Source organism: Gekko japonicus, unplaced genomic scaffold (assembly GCF_001447785.1).
Source record: "Gekko japonicus isolate JY-2015 unplaced genomic scaffold, Gekko_japonicus_V1.1 scaffold355, whole genome shotgun sequence".
Lineage (NCBI taxonomy): Eukaryota > Metazoa > Chordata > Lepidosauria > Squamata > Gekkonidae > Gekko > Gekko japonicus.
In genome coordinates, this window is record NW_015167066.1 from 139016 (window position 1) to 156353 (window position 17338).

The 17338-nt window shown below is 42.9% G+C and overlaps 1 protein-coding gene across 1 annotated transcript in view; it reads left to right on the forward strand.

Annotated features, from left to right (window-relative positions):
* Positions 1 to 17338, forward strand: part of LOC107111663 (chromosome unknown open reading frame, human C9orf3) — a 317713-nt gene that overhangs the window by 132316 nt on the left and 168059 nt on the right. The window contains exon 8 of the mRNA XM_015412670.1: positions 2490 to 2550. Within this exon, the coding sequence (XP_015268156.1) occupies positions 2490 to 2550 (61 nt within the window). The remainder of the gene's footprint in view (positions 1 to 2489; positions 2551 to 17338) is intronic.

A 17338-nucleotide genomic window follows, 5' to 3' on the forward strand; every position in this document is an offset into this window, starting at 1 on the left:
TATACTAATATCCAAGTCAGCTAAATTTGAGGATACTTAAATCTGGTGATTGGAGCTGTGAACAGGCAAGAAAGATCTGCCTACAAACCTGAACAGCACCCCAGGTTTGCAGAAAAATCTGATATCTAGGAAAAACGCATGGGAGGTTTAAATAAAAACAACAGCAAAATAATAAAAGGAGCACCTATAGCTTTAACAAATAGATTCCCCACAGTGGCCATTGTTAGGCAGCCACAGCATTTCAAGTCTTAGTTTCTGTGAGTAAAAAGCAGAGGGAAGGCTCAGGATCCCTTCCAGGGCTGTTTTGGCTTTCGAGGGAAGACTCATTGGAGCCAGGCCTAACAGCAACCACTGGATGACTTAATACTACCTGAGTTGCATGACTCACCTAGGTCTGATTGCTTGGTACTCTTCAACAGCAGCCTCCCTATGAAAGCCAGTGTGGTGTAGCAGTTAGAGCTTCAGAGTAGGGTCAGAGAAACCCAGGTTTGAATCCCCATCTTGCTGTGGAAGTTCACTGCGTGACTGAGGGCAAATCACATACTTTCAGCATAACCTAACTCACAGGGTTGTTATGAGGAGAAAGGAGGAAAAGAGAATACTGTAATTTGCTTTGGTCTCCACTGTGGATAAAGGTGGGGTATAAATGACATAAATACATAATAAATATAGGTGAAGATGGAAGGCAGATAAAAGGTAGGTTGGTGAATGGCTGAGAAGGTGAGAAGGAAGCAACGAAAGAGGACAGGAGATGGGTGTTGGCAGGAGGAGGAAAAGGGAAAATAATGTGGGGAAGGGGATATGGGGGAAATGATGTCCCCTCCCCCACAAGTCCTTGAAGTTTCCCTACCATGCAAGTGGGCTTGGCCCCGTGGCTTGCATCACCCAAATGTGCCATGGTTTTCCTAGGTAGAAGCTCCTGCGGGTGGGGGAGAAAGCTGAAGACAGAGGGACAGATAAAGGTAGGTTTGCTGTTTAGTGGGAAGGAGAGAAGGAAGCACAAAATGGGGAGAGGCTATGGGGGCTTTCAGGAAAGAGGAAAGTGTGGGGGAGGGGGAAGGAGATGCCCCCTCCCCCCAACAAATCCTTGCAGGTTCCCACTTGGAATGTTTCTAAACCTCTGTCACCACTCCCTTTCCTGGCCTCTTTTCTTGGCTAAACAGCCTTGAGCGTTTTAACCCATTTTCACTGGGTGGCTGGTCGAGCCCCCTCTTTTCTCTCAGCCTCCGCACCTCCCAGAGTGAACCTCTCCGCTTGGCTCCCGATTTGTGGCGGGGCAGGGGCTTTTCGGGGGCCCTGCTCCCGAAAGGCGGTCCCTCAGGTATGTAGGTCCCTGACCATATAGCTAAGAACCAGCACCTTAAAGCGAATTCAGTATGCTATCGGTAGCCAGTGCAATGCCTTCAGCACAGGCTGAATGTGCTCCCGCATTGGGAGGACCATTAACATCCTGGCTGCTGCATTTTGCACCTGTTGTAGCTTCCGGATTTGTGATAAGTGCAGCCCCATGTAGAGAGCACTACAGTAGTACAGTCTCAAGGTGACCATCGCGTGGATCACCATTGCCAAGTCATTGCGTTCAAGGAAGGGAACCAACTGCCTAATCAGCCAAAGATGATAAAAGGCCGACTTGGCAGTGGCTGCTACCTGGGCCTCCATTGTTAAGGAGACATCCAGGAGCACTCCCAGACTCCTAACCTCTGGCGCTGGCACCAGTGGTGCCCCATCGAAGGTCTGGAGTGGGATCCCTACCCCTGACCCGCCCCAACTTAGGCACAGGACCTCCGTCTTCGTCGGGTTCAGTTTCAGTCAGCTCAGCCTAAGCCAACCAGCCTGGTTTGGAGTCGGGCCAGCCGCCCAACAGCAGATAGAGCTGGGTGTCATCAGCATACTGATGACATCCCAGCCCATGTCTCCATGCAATCTGGGCAAGGGGGCACATATAGATGTTAAATAACATCGGAGACAGCACCGTCCCCTCAGGCACTCCAGAATCAAGTGAGTTAAGTAAATTAAGAAATGCTGACTTGAGAATCTATTAAAATAGCAACTTTGTAGATCAATGTGTTATATTGATTTCTATTTCAGACAGTTTAGCTGCCTATTTCTGATTTCTATGTTTAATTCCCCATTCCGTCCCTTCACTCCTCTTTTAAACTGAAGAGGAAGAACCCTGCAAAAAGAGCTGTGAACACCTGTTCATTCTTTACATCTGTTTCATCAGTGTATTTGAGCTTCTTAAATGTACCTTGTCAGCTTTCATAATCACTGAATTCATCACTACTTTTCTAACCTGTAGAGTCCAATCTGCCTTTAATTTTCAAGTGTCATCATTTCACATGTTATTAATTAAAAAGGACCAAGGCAGAATGCAGTCACTTTGACAAATCACTACTGAAGTTACAAACCTGGTTCCTGCCTGCATGTCCCCCCCCCCAATACTTTATACGTGTTCCATGAATAAGTTTAATTTTTAATTCTCTTGAAAGGTATGGCCTATCAGTTGAAAACATCTTCCAGACGTGGCTTGACTGTTCAGGAATCCCGAAGGTAAATGCAAAAGACCTAAATAAATTCCAGATTTATGGATTTCTTGAGCACATTGTTCAAATTACTGTCTGTGCTGTAACAAGTGTGATATAAAGCAAAATCCTGGTTTTGACAAAATCCACACTTCACCTTTATAAAATGGGGATCAATCTTTATAAATTGCAGGTTTCATTTCTGTTTTCATCAAGGAGATGCTGCCAAAGGGGAAATCTCTTAAACCCTATTTTATTGCTAAACATGCTATTCACTGGGAACTACTATTAAGGTATTGTAGTGACATTTCACATACTATTAAAAAACAAGTCGATCAGTTTTATGAATTATTTTCGCCTCAGGAGGGGGGGGAAACTTTATGAAGTGTATTTTTACTCTTGGAGTTTCTAGTTGTGTTTACCACTCTCTTTTTGTGTGCTGATTGATGGACAAAAATTGAAACCAAACACAGACTAAAAGAGCGCCAGTTTGGTGTAGTGGTTAAGTGCATGGACTCTCTAATCTGGAAGAACTGGGTTTGATTCCCCACTCCTCCACTTGCACCTTCTAGATGACCTTGGGCAAGCCATCGTTCTGTCATAGCTGTTCTTCAAAGAGCAGTTCTTGAAAGAGTTCTCTCAGCCCCACCTACCTCACAGTGTGTCTGTTGTGGGGAGGGGAAGGGAAAGGAATTTGTAAGCCACTCTGAGTGAAGGGCGGGGTATAAATCCAATCCTTCTTCTTCTCTTCTAACTATTATGTATATTGAGAGTTCCAAAAAGTTGTGTCACTGTGCTAGGTACAGACTGTGCAAAATAAAAAGAATAGGTTTTATTCTTTTTTAATAATATCTTGTCTCACTAACATGTTAGTGTTCTTTGAGGGAGTGAACAAACATGTGGACAAGGGGGACCCAGTAGATGTTGTTTACCTTATCTTCCAGAAAGCTTTTGATAAAGTTCCTCATCAGAGGCTCCTAAGTAAGCTCAATAGTCGTGGGATAAAGGACAAGTACTTTTGTGACTCAAAAACTGGCTAATTAATAGAAAACAGAGAGTGAGTATAGATGGGCAATTTTCTCAGTGGAGGGTGGTAAGCAGTGGGGTACCACAGGGATCAGTACTCGGTCTGATACTTTTTAACTTGTTTATTAATGATTTGGAGTTGGGAGTAAGCAGTGAAGTGACTAAATTTGCAGATGACACGAAGTTGTTCAGGGTGGTGAGAACCAGGGAAGATTGTGAGGCACTCCAAAGGGATCTGTAGAGGATGGGCGAGTGGGCATTAACGTGGCAAATGGGGTTCAATGTGGCCAAGTGCAAAGTGATGCAGCTTGGAGCCAAAAATCCTAACTATAAATACACGTTGATGGGGTCCGAACTGGCAGAGACTGACCATGAGAGAGATATTGGAGTCGTAGTAGATAATTCACTGAAAATGTCTAGACAGTGTGCCACTGCAATAAAAAAGGCCAATGCTATGCTGGGGATTATTAGGAAGGGATACAGAGTGTGATACAGAGTGTTGAACTGGATGGGCCTTTGGCCTGATCCGACATAGGCATCTCTTATGTTCTTATGTTCTTATGAATTGAAAACAAATCAGCCAGTATCATAATAATAAAATTCTTCCCACAACGGGCCTTTCTCCTAGTCTTCTTATAACATCCAATGCAGACCAACAGTACCGATGCATAAGACTAGCACTTTACTATTATATTTGGTTTTAACATAGTATTTTAATGTTGTATTTATTATCGATATGTATTTTGGAATTTTATCTGTTGTAAACCGCTCTGAGACGGCCCCAGCCGGGTGGGTGGGATAAAAGTTTAACAAATTAAACAAATAAATAAATAAATTAACAGAGGCAACTCATGTGAGAGAATCTGTTCATTCACTATTTATTCCCTATTCTCTCTGTATATATAATTTTTATATTTTTTGTTTTCAATGGCTATCTTGGATTGCCAAATATCTACTTCTGTCAGACTTGCAAGTGAGGATTGACTTAAAAATAGGGATTTTTCTTCTATATGCCTGCAATTTGGCAAGGGAAATTCTTTGTTAGAGGGACAGAATTTCTGAGAGTTGCATCTCAGTGGCTGAGGAATAAAAGATTAGAGCTGGAAATAGCACTTCCAGGAAAATCAATGGAAAAAATATACCAAATGTAATAAATATATGTAGCAATAAAAATAAAGAAGAATAATTCAGAATTAATAACCAAGTTGAAACCAAAACAAAAATCTGAGCATCCTTACTATTTTTTGGTTGCTTTACAATTGTTTTAAGAGAGTACCATCTAAAACATAGATTAGGTGGGATCAGCACACCTTCTGTGGCCTTTTAGTTGATCTCCTGGATTCAAGTCTGCCTATCTTGTATGCCCCTCTTGCATGTACAACGTAAGGTGGTGAGGGGGGTTGTGTGTGTTAGTTTAGACTCTGTCAGGAGGCCTCAGCTGTATTGGAAGTTGACACTGGCTTACAAGCTATCATAGACAACAGGAGTGCCACTTGAGCTAACCCTGATTAGTACTGCACAGAAGAAAGCAATGGTAAACCACCTCTGATCATCTCATACATTGAAAACCCTATGATGAGAAAATTCAAAGTGAAAAAGACCCCCAGGTCAGATAGTAGTCAATCAACTACTGGGGAAGACAAATATAAGTAGTGCTGTTCTTAATGATGAAAGTGGATTAAAGCTGAAAGGACATTCAGTTGTTGATGTGAAAGGATGCAAAAGGAAAGTCCATAGCTCTTTAACACATATAATAAGAACATGGAATGTCAGAAGAATGAATCAAGGTAAGCTCAAAATTGTAAAATAAGAAATGGAATATTTAAATATTGCAATTCTGGGAGTGGGTGAACTGAAGTGGATTAGGATATTTTCAGTTAGAAAATTATGAAGTTTTTTACTGAGGAAATGACAAACACAGAAGAAACAGAGTTGTTCTAATAGTGAGGTGAGACGTTGCGCAAGCAGTCAGGGGCTATAATGCAAAGTCTGACTGAATAATATCAATCAGACTTGGTGGAAAGCCTATCAATATAAATGTCATTCAGGTTTATATCCCAAGTACGAATGTTGAAGAAAAAGAAATAGAAAGCCTTTATGCAAATGTCCAGGAAGAAATTAATTAGGCTGCAGTCTCTCACACACTAAATAATCCACTTTCAATGCATTTTCCAACTGGATTTTGTCAGTTCACACTTTAAAATCCAGTTGGAAATGCACTCAAAGTGGATTGAAAGAGGATTATTTAGCATGTGTGATCGCAGCCTTACACACACCTAAACAGGATGTGCTGATAATCATAGGCGACTGGAACACAGAAGTGGGAAATGAAGTAGAAGCAAATAATGTTGGAAAAATTGGGCAAACTAATTTATACAGTCGACAAATCACTTCCTCACAACTTTAATGCCAGTAGCTCACAAGGTAGAATTTTTGCTCACAAGACTCCACAGCTTGGAGGAAGCATTGGGCACAAACTGGGAAAATGCAGTTCATTTTGGTTTGTGGCTTGCCTGGTTTATGAGCCACGGATCATCATGAATAGGGATAGGCATGAACTGCTTTTTTGCAGTTTGGTTTGTGGTTCGTGGCTCAGAGCCATTTAAACCAAACAGCTGAGCATTGCCACTCAGCTGTTTGGAAACCCCTGCTTTCTGCTCCCTGCAAAAAGCCACAGAGTGCAGAAAGCAGTGGTTTAAATGACTTCAAGTCATTTAAACCAAACATCTGTTTTTCGTGAAGAGCAGAAAGCAGAGGTTAACCCTTACTTCCTGCTCTTCATGAACTGCCTCAAAATTTGTGGAAGTTTGTGATGGTTCTTCAGTTTGAAAACATCACTTAGTGAACCATGAATCGGACAAAATTCATACAAACTTTACATTGTCAGCCAGTTAGTGCCCATCCCTATACGTGAACATCACTGGATGGCCAATACAGAAATCAAATAGATCACATAATTGGAAGAATTGGAAGATCTATTGGAATTGTTAAAACAAGACCAGGAGCTGATTGTGGTACAGACCATGAATTATTAATATAAAAATTAGAATAAAGGTGAAGAAAAACACTGAAACATTCATAGTGCCAAAATACAATCTAAACAGCATCTCCGAAGTACTTAAAGGCCATGTAAAGAACAAATTTGCATGACTAAGTTCAAGTGAATCGGAACTGGAAGAAGTAGGGGTTGATTTGTACCATAGGAATGTTGTTGTATTTTATAGGGGGTTTTAATTGTTTTTAATTCTTTGTATATTGGTTATTGTGTCTGATGGGACCCACCCTGAGCCTGCTATGTGCAGAGGGCAGGATACAAATCCAATAAAATTAAAAAATTAAAAATAAATAAACCAGAGATATCATCAAGGAAGACTACGCGAAGACTATTCCTACAGACAAAAGAGAGATGAGAAGCAAAAGTAAAAAATGACAAATAGAATAAGAAATCTAAATGCACATTTCCAGTGACTGGCACGTAGAGACAAAGAGAACTATTACAATAGCCAGTGTAAAGAAATAGAAGAGACAAAAAAGGAAGAACAATATCTGTTCCATAAGATCCAAGAAAACAAGAAGAAGTTTAAAGCATGGTTAGGCATGCTGAAAGATCAATTTAGGCCCCGGTCACACGAATGGTTTTGGGCCGGGAGAGGGACGGATCAGGGCTGCAGCAAACGGGCGCGATCCCACTGCAACATCTGGGCAGCGTTGCGCACCCGTCCCCAATCCGGCCCTTTCCCCAAAAAGACGCAGCAAAACTAAACCACCTACTGAGGTGGTTCTTTCAGGACGGCCGCATCAAGGCTGGCCATGGGATCGCCGGCCCGTTCTTCTGCCGGCGCATCCCCGGCTCCTGCCTGAACTGCGCATGCTCAGACATGCGCAGTTTGGCAGTCTCCCGTTCCCCTCCGTCGCTTCCCTCGGCATCTGATCGTGCCGGGGAGGGAATGCGCCGCGGCTCGGGATCAATGTGATCCCGCTGTGGCGTGTTTCTTTAGGTGCGACTTTAAAAAGCCACACTTTGCCAGTCCCTTTCCCCCCCCTTGTGGCAGGGACCTTAGAGAAACATTAACTGAACAGAACCAAATAAAAGTTTGAAACAACATACTTCAGAACTATACAGAAGAAATGAAAAGGTGACAGATTCTTTGCAAGAAGAATCTTTTGCAAAATAACCTGCAATTTTAGAAAATGCAATTGTTGTTGTTGTTGTTGTTGTTGTTGTTTTTAGTTAATTTATGCCCACCCTATCTCATGACTGAGCTCAGGGTGGCTTACAATATAAGATTTGTAAAACAAAACCAATAAAACAGTAGATGGCACAAGAAGCAATAACAAAAGAACCTACACCTCATGTCAGGTGGCTATAGGTATCCCCAAAAGCTCCAGTGCTCAACTAATATTATCTAAAGCAGCAGGACACTGGGAAGGGGCCATAAGCAGAGGAGGCCAGAATGGTTGAATGTCCGCCACCTCAACTGAAGGTTGGAATACCTTCGCTTTACAGGCCCTGTGGAACTGTAATAAGTCCCACAGGGCCCTGCTCTCGGGTGGGAGCATGTTCTACTAGGTTGGGACAAGGTCCGAAAAAGCCCTTGCTCTGGTAGAGGCTAAGCAGACTTCTCTCAGGCTGGGGATCACCAGGAGGTACTGATCAGAAGAGCGTAAAGCTCTCCAGGGCTCATATGGGGAGAGGCAGCCCCACAGGTATGATGGTCCCAGGCCACATAGGGCTTTAAAGGTCAAAACCATAACCTTGAACCAGAGCTGGTATTCGATTGACAGCCAGTGCAATTGGTGCAGGTGCAACACCCGCTGAATGCATACCCGCAAAGGCATTGCTGTCAATAAGCATGCCACCACATTCTGCACTAGCTGCAATTTCCAGATCAGGCCCAAGGATAGCCCTGCGTAAAGTGAGTTACAGTAATCCAGCCTGGAAGTGACCATTGCATGGATCACTGTAGCTAAGTCCAGAGGGGTAAGGTAGGGAACCATCTGCCTGACCAGCCGAAGATGATAAAAGGCTGATCTGGCAGAACAAGTGACCTGGGCCTCCATAGTAAGCAAGGGATCCAGCATCACTCTGAGACTCCTTACCCATGGTGCTGGCACCAGTGGTGCCCCACCAAAGACTGGAAGCCTGATTCCCGACCGCAGTCACCCGTGACTCAGGTACAGGATCTCCATCTTTGTGTCAAGTATTCCATGTTAATGTTAAGTCATGCTATAGATCTGAGGCATCTAACTGACAGGAGCTGACAGCTCTAAGTGTCACAAGAGCTGGCTCTGACTGGTTCTAGCTGGCTACTGCTAGAGCTAATTAGCACTGTGTAACAGTGACTCAGCATTGGCTCTGATTGCCAGTGGTTGTATATATTCAGTGAGGAACTGTACTGTTCATTCCTTCTTGGAATGCGATTGTCAGCGGAGCATTACGTCACTCAGTGTAAAGATTTGGTGGAGGCTTTGTATAATAAACTGTAAATTACTTGTACATAAGCCTGAATGACTCCAGTCTTTATTGGATCACCTTGCACCCGTGTTCGGTCTGCAGTGGGCTAGCACCACGCAATATTGACAGGGTTATGGGCCCAGTCCGCGGTTAGCTGTGCAGAGGATGTGTGGTGTGAAAGGATTGAGTATCCAGGGCACTGAGGCTGTCTGCCGTGACTGAGAGGCTGAGGAGCTGTCGTCGGAGCTGAAGGAAGCAGCAGAACCGAGCCGGAGCGGAGACGGCGTGGAGCTGGAGCTGGGAGCCGTCCAGGGTGCAGAGGGATGACCAGCTGCCGGAGCTGACAACAACCATGGCCCAGGTATCTGTTGCACAGATGGTGGAGAAGCTTACTTCAAGCAACTATGCTGTGTGGGCACTTAAAATGAAGCACTTTTTGGTCAAGGAGGCTCTGTGGGAATGTGTTGATAATCCCCCAGAGGACCCGACGCCGCTTGAGGAGCGAGCTGATGGAAAGGCACTGGCCTTTATCATTCTCAGTGTCGGAGATGACCAGCTGTCATATGTTGCTGATAAGACCAGCGCGAAAAATGCGTGGGATACATTGAAGGGTGTTTACCTTCAAACCAACATCGGCTCATTGATCTCGCTGACTCGCCGCTTATACAGGACTGTTCAGCTGCCCGGTGAGTCGGTAAACCAGCATTTGAGAGCTTTAACAGACCTGTTCCTGGAGTTGCAGGAGCGGGGCAAGACCTTCAGTGAGGAAGATAAAATTTTCATCACTTTAAGCTCTCTGTCAAGAGACTTTGAAATGCTTATTACTGCTCTTGAATGCGTTGATCCACAGATTCTTACCTTGCAGTATGTTTTAGGGAAGATAAAATTTGAAGCTCAACGCCAGTCCGAGTCTGGGCGTACAGCCAAAGAGTTGTTAGATAAGCAGTCTGGGCGTACAGCCAGAGAGATCGGGCGAGCTCCAGAAGTTCTGGGCATAACGCCAAAGAGTCTGGGACGACTGCCAAGGAGCAGCAGGAGGTTTTTTCATCGAATTTGCCGCTTGCTTTAAAAGTAAAAAGATGTTTCAAATGTGGATCAGAAAAACATCTCTCGTCTTCCTGTCCTGAGAAGCTTAGAAGCAAGAAGAAGGGACAGACAGCAATGGGACATTCGGCTTCAGTGGTTGTCACTGGCAAACCCGCTGATACATCATGGTTAATCGATTCAGGGGCGTCCCAAGTGTTCAGTCGTGATGAGGGGCTGCTACTGAATAAGAGGGACTCAAAAATAACTCATGTCTGCTTAGCAGATGGTACACCTTCAAAGGTCACTTGCCAGGGTGATATGTATTTCTCATGCTTGAATCATATGTTTAAAAGGGTTCTGTGCGTGCCTGCCCTTGAGAACAATCTTTTGAGCGTATTATGTCTCAATGCTGCTAAATTTGATGTGTGTTCTCTGATCATGAGTGTAAAATCATGAAAGCTAACAAGGTGTGTGCAGTTGGGAAGCTGCAAAGTAACGTGTTCATACTAGATAACAATGCTAAGGCACAGGCTGTCACCAATGTCAACCCGCATAATAATTGTCAGCACTTGCTGCATAGAAGGTTGGGTCATGTTAGTTTTAATACTATACAGAAAACCCTAGCCCTAACAGGTCAGGGGAGAGTAAAGGAGTGCAAAAATTATCTGGAGTGTGAGATCTGCAAAATGACCAAATCAAAGGCTTTTCCTGTTGCAAAGAAAAGCCAAAGGGTGTCTGAAAAACCTCTAGCACTGGTTCATGCAGATTTGGTGGGTCCTTTTCCCAAGAGTCACTCAGGTAACAGATATGTGTTGATTATCACTGATGACTGGTCATATTTTTCCTGGGTTTATGTGATGAAAAATAAGTCTGATGTGTACACTACCTTTAAGTACTGGTACAAAAGGGTACAGAAACAGTTTGGGAATGTGCTTGCCATACAAACAGATCTGGGAGGTGAATTTACCTCAAAAGCATTTGAGTTGTGGTTGAAACAAAGGGGAATAAAACACAGATTCTCGAACCCGAGCTCGCCAGCGGAAAATGGCCTCGCGGAACGCAAAAATGGAATTTTACAAAATATGATGCATGCCATGTTGAAGGATTCTGACTTAGGTATTGCATACTGGGCAGAAGCCATTAAAAATGCTTGCTATATCAGTAACAGGGTATGGTCTAGTGCTGTGGACAATATTCCTTACAAACTGATGTACAATAGGTATCCTCAACTTGACTACCTGAGAACCTTTGGTGCAAAGGCTTGGGTTAACATTCCTTTGGATCATAGAAGGAAAGGGGGAGCAAGAGCTAAAAAGCTGGTGTTTCTTGGTTACCAACCTGGAATGAAATCCTATAGGTTTGCTGATCAGTACCACAAGCTATGTTTTAGGAGGTCTGCTAGCTTTTGTGAGAATGATAGCTGGAGTAGGATTCATTCAAATGAGTTACCCCAAATGGTTGTGCTGCCAAGCACTGAAAGCACTGAAAGCACTGAAAGTGTTGGTGAGGGTATAACTAAACAGGAGGTTGTGCCAAAGGAGGAGCAATCCTCAACCAACATGCAAAATGAAAGGGTTTTACCCAGAGTGTCAGAACACAGCCCAAAAGGTGTTCCTCCCATAAGGTTTGGGTATGAACCCAGAGTGTCTGAACCTAGCACTGTAAAAAATGTAACTCTGCCTGTTTCTGTGAAGGCAGATCAAGGGAATAAGGAACAACCTGTTATTATTGAGCGTGTGCCACAAAAGATGTCTCTTTGGAGCAAACTGGGTATGCCTGGGTGTGACATGGTAACAAATTATACAACAAGGTATGGTTGTGACATGATCACAGGTTTCCCGGTTGAAGAGGGTGCTTCTGAGTACTAAAGCACCAAATAACAAAAAAGGTAAAGAGAGTGTTTACTGGAACACGTGCCTGAGGGCGATAACAAATGTATAAATAACAAACAGGTGCATTGCTGAGGCTTGTAAAGCTGGCAATTTAACAAAGGTGTTAAAAAACTAAACTTTTTGTGAGCAAGTAACCTACTAAAGTTTAAGGTTTGGTTCCAAATGGCAAACAATGAAGGTTTGCAATAACAAGATTGCCTGGAAGTATTTTGAAATACAAGGGCTAAATAAATGCTGTGATGACTCTCTGTGTCAAATAAATAAAGCTATGCATGAAGTATGAAAGCAAAGAAGAACGCTAACAAATGGTGCAGTAAATAAAGGTTGATTGCAACAGGGATGTTTACTGTGACCAACAAAACAAAATAACAAAGTGATTGTATGCTTGTAAATACAAAATGTGATGTAAATGTAAGTGTGTAAATATGTAATGGTGAGAGGCTTGATGTAGCTAACCATTGTACATGATAACATGTGGCTGACATATTAACTTGATGCCTGAATGTGAGAAAGTTTGAAGTGCTGAAGCACAAACTTGGTATGGCAGCTATGACTTAAAGGGGGAGTGTCAAGTATTCCATGTTAATGTTAAGTCATGCTGTAGATCTGAGGCATCTAACTGACAGGAGCTGACAGCTCTAAGTGTCACAAGAGCTGGCTCTGACTGGTTCTAGCTGGCTACTACTAGAGCTAATTAGCACTGTGTAACAGTGACTCAGCATTGGCTCTGATTGGCCAGTGGTTGTATATATTCAGTGAGGAACTGTACTGTTCATTCCTTCTTGGAATGCGATTGTCAGCGGAGCATTACGTCACTCAATGTAAAGATTTGGTGGAGGCTTTGTATAATAAACTGTAAATTACTTGTACATAAGCCTGAATGACTCCAGTCTTTATTGGATCACCTTGCACCCGTGTTCGGTCTGCAGTGGGCTAGCACCGCACAATACTGACACTTTGTTGGATTCAACTTCAGCTGGCTCGGCTGCAACCATCCAGCCATGGCCTCTAGTGCCCTGTTCAAAATGTCTGGGGTGGCGTCCACATATTGATGACAATTGGGAGAAACAAATCACCAGGAGTAGATGAGATAACAATAGAGCTATTTCAAGCCACAGAAACGGAGTCCATCAAAATCTTAACAAGAATATTTATTTATTTATTTTGACTTCTACCCTGCCCTCCCCACCGCAGCATATGCCAACAAATATGGAAAACAAAACAATGACTCAATTTACATTCTAATTCCAAAAAAGGAGACTGTCAAAGACTGCAGCAACTATTGGACCATTACATGAATTTCTCTTACAACAAAGACTGGAACAAGAAATGCCAGATGTTCAATCTGGATTCAGAAAAGAAAAAGGAGATCATATTTCAAATTTACAGTGTTTACTGGAGAATACAAGAGATTTCAGAAGAAAAACAGCTTGTGTTTCATAGATTATAGCAAAGCTATTGACTGTGTGGATCATGAAAAGCTATAGTTGAATTTAAAAGAAAGCAGTGTGTGTGCCCCCCCCCAGGTGGCAGCGGGACATCATAATTGAATTCCATGGTCAGCAGAGACTCACCAGACACAATGTTGTTCCTTTATTGCCTCTTTATTGGATGCAGCAAATTCCACACAGGCTTCCTCATGAGTGCAGTTCCCTTTACCACCTGTTTCTCCCCTTCAAACCTCAGGGGGCTTAGCTGTGCCTTTACCTTGGGGCATTTCCACCAGGCCTGTCCCAGTTTGGTAGCCTTATCTTGCCCTAGGCTCCAGTTTCTCCTTTAGGTTCCTCTTTCCTCCTCCTTTGCACCTCCTCAGCTTTGCTCAGCCAACTTGCATTCCTGACTTCCCCCATCTCTTCTGACATTGCTGTTTTGATCCCAGCTCCATCACTCTCTTCTCAGAGCTTTGTTGCTCTCTTAACCCCTTTCTTGCCTTTTCCCACTCCAGCTGGGTTTGCATAAGGCTGCTACTGCCTTCTTGTGAGATGCCCTTCCCTATCCTGAAGCATCTACTACCTTTTGCCTAGTAAGTGGAGTCTCCTGTGGCCTTTGCTGCCACCTCTGTGCTACAGTGTGCCACAATGATTGTTTTGATGCAGAACCTGTATTCTGGACAAGAGGCTACTGTTAGGACAGAATATGGAGAAACAAAATAGTTTCCAATTGACAAAGGTATCAGACAAGGATGTATTTTATCTCCCTATCCAATATATATGCAGAACATATCATAAGGAAAACTAGATTAGATTTAGATGAAGGTGAGGTAAAAATTGGTGAAAGGAACCTTAACAATGTGAGATATGCAGATGACATCACATTCCTGGCAGAAAATAGTGAAGCCTTGGGATGACTACTGCTGAAGGTTAAAGCAGAAAGTGCCAAAGCAGGATTATAAGTGAACATCAAGAACACAAAAATAATGACTACTGAGGAATTACACAGCTTTAAGGCTGATGATGAAGAAATTGAAATGGTTAAATATTTCCTATTCCTTGGATCTATCATCAACCAAAAGAGAGACTGCAACCAAGAAATCAGGAGATTGAGACGGGAAGGGCAGCCATGAAAGAGCTAGAAAGGATCCTTATGCATAAGAATGTGTCGCTGGTGACCTAGATCAAGATAATTCATACTATAGTATTTGCCATTACTATATATAGGTGTGAAAGTTGGACAATGAAGAAAGCTGACAGGAAGAAAGCTGATAAATTTGAAGTGTGGTTTTGGAAGAGAGTTTTACAGGTACTGTGGACTGCCAAAAAGACAAACAAGTGGGTTCTAGATCAAATCAAGCTTTAACTTTCCCTAGAAGCTAAAATGATCAAACTGAGGCTTTGGTCACATTATGAGAAGACAAGACTCACTAGAAAATACAGTAATGCTAGGAAAAGTTGAATGCAGCAGGAAAAGAGGAAGACCCAACATGAGATGGATTGACTGAATAAAGGAAGCCACGGCCCTCAGTTTCCAAGACTTGAGCATGTCAGCTAACAGTAGTTTTGGAGGTCATTAATTCATGGGGTTGCCATAAGTCATAAGGGATTTGACGGCACTTAACACACATATGCATGCGTCTTGTAAGTCTTATTGGTATCCAAGCCTTCTTCCATGGGCAGCTGTTTTGGTTCACAGCCCTGTCTCCTTTGCTGCTTTTCCAATCTCAGAACCTTTTTGCTACTGCCTTGAAGGGCTCAATCAAGAATGAAGCCAGTCCCAGACTCCAGCTGAATGTATAGGCTACTGTGTCACCACATGTGCCATCAGTTTGATGTGGGAGCCTTGGCAAAGAGGGTAGTCTACCTGCCTTTATCCCATAGTGTAGCACAGGTAGTTGTACTATTTTGGAGAGCCAGGTACCCATCTCACCACCAACATGACAGTGATCCCCCCCCCACTTGAGTGCAGGAGCCATTCTTACTTTTACACTACCTTATTAGCCATATTTTTATGTTTACTGGTGTACGTCTAGAACTTTTCTGTGCTGTAACAGTGATTACTGTCATGAAATATGTGTGTGTGTGGGGGCAGTATACTTTGGTAAATCTCTCGATTTCCTTGTCTTCTTTTGCAATTAAGGATGTACTGTCTTTTTGCTCTGTGGAAGAATGCCACACACAGCAGTAAGTCTATCTTCTGGCTGGATCACAGTAAGGCTTTTCCTGTGCACAAAATGATGTGCGTGTGCAGAAAAGTAAACATTTATGTCAGACACAGAAGATGTCAGGAGGGCATTTTCCTGAAACCTGCTGTGGCCGGGTTAAATAAGGTCAATTGCATTGTGTTGTTGAATTTGCTGTTTATCAGATCAGGATGTACTGCAGCCTCAGAGGTGACTCACCACAGGACTGGAGCAGCTTTTCATCCTCCACTAGGCTAATAGTGACTTTATGCCAGCAACTCCTGTTTGTAACTTTAAATGACATGGAGCAGATTCAATAACAGCTGATTTTAGAGCTGGAAAGCACCTATTGAGTAATGGTGGGGTCATGGCCTCTCAAACACTTCTGGAACACATAATTCCACATGCTTTCTGTTAAACATCTCAAGAGGTAGGGCTACGCTTTTTCATTGAATCGCAGTTTCATAAGCCTTCATGGCTGAACAATTTTTTCTCTCATTCAGCTTAAATTTTTTGCCTTATGTCATCTGTTTACTGCTGTACCGTCCAAAGTAAGTGATGGTTTAAAACTATGCACAAATTACTGCCATGACCACTTGAGGCATCTCTGAGTTATATGTACAAGCCTCAACCCAACCCAGTTCCAACCAACCCAGCAACCATTCAGTTTATTGACCTGACTGATTCCTCTTTGGTCTGTGTTTCTTCCAATCTCTGATAGAAACTAATTTGTCTTGCAAGTAGCCAGTAAATAATGGCATTTTTCTTAGCCTTGTCTGCTAAAAAGGCATAAATATGCTTTGCTCGTTTTTGTTTCATTAAATGATATTCCTGATTTCCAACTCCCTGTTGGAGTTAAAGCTTTGTATTTACTTTTCACAATAGTTCAGTTCTTTGGTCAGACCTCAAACTGCCCCAGTGCCCCTTCAGAAAATGATTATCAGGATCTGGGTTCCAGTTAGGGGAGCTAAGAAAAGAAACAAGGGGTTATGAAGCATCTTCCAACAAGTCCCAATGCATGTCCACCCAGCTGAGACCTGGATCCATGGTTCTCTTTGTATGCCTAAATGATTGATGAACCATGAAGGCTATACAACCCAAATCTACAAGCCAGATTTAAAAGGACACCACTTTTGTTCAAGGTTATGTCTAAAGAGGACCATGGGAGATACCAGTGGTCCCCTATATAAATTTGTTCCTTCTTGATAAAGCTATTAATGTCTTGACCTATTATGGCATTAAAATCACCAGTAAGGAGAATATCAACATTTGAGTAGAACTCCTCAGCGTTCGCTCACACACTCTGGAGAGAATCCCAGGTTTGGTTCCATACCATACTGTGTTTACGTAATGGCATATAAGCATTGATACAAACAAGATGACACGAGCATTGGCTAGAAATTAAAATGGCCTGAAGGTGATTGCTATCCGACCAGGGTAATGACTGAGAATCTGCCTCTAGGGCCTTTGAGATGAAAGTCACTAGACCACTGCTTGGCCTTCCATGTGGACCAGATTTGGTAGCTGGTATTACAAAAGGTTGAAAACCATACAGGGAGGGCAGTGAAGAATTCAGACACCAAGTTTCTTGGAGAAAAATGACATCAAAGTGTCTTAGATAATGTTCAAAGTTGTTATCCACTAATTTAGAATTCCAGCCCGGTATGTTCCAAGAAACCACTTTAAAACTCCCGAAAGCTTTCAATAGCCAGTTGTTGGAGCTAAGGGAAGCTGGAGCAGACATTGGGTTCATGGACTCTTTATTCTAGAAATATGCAGATGGTAAAGAATGAACTGGCAT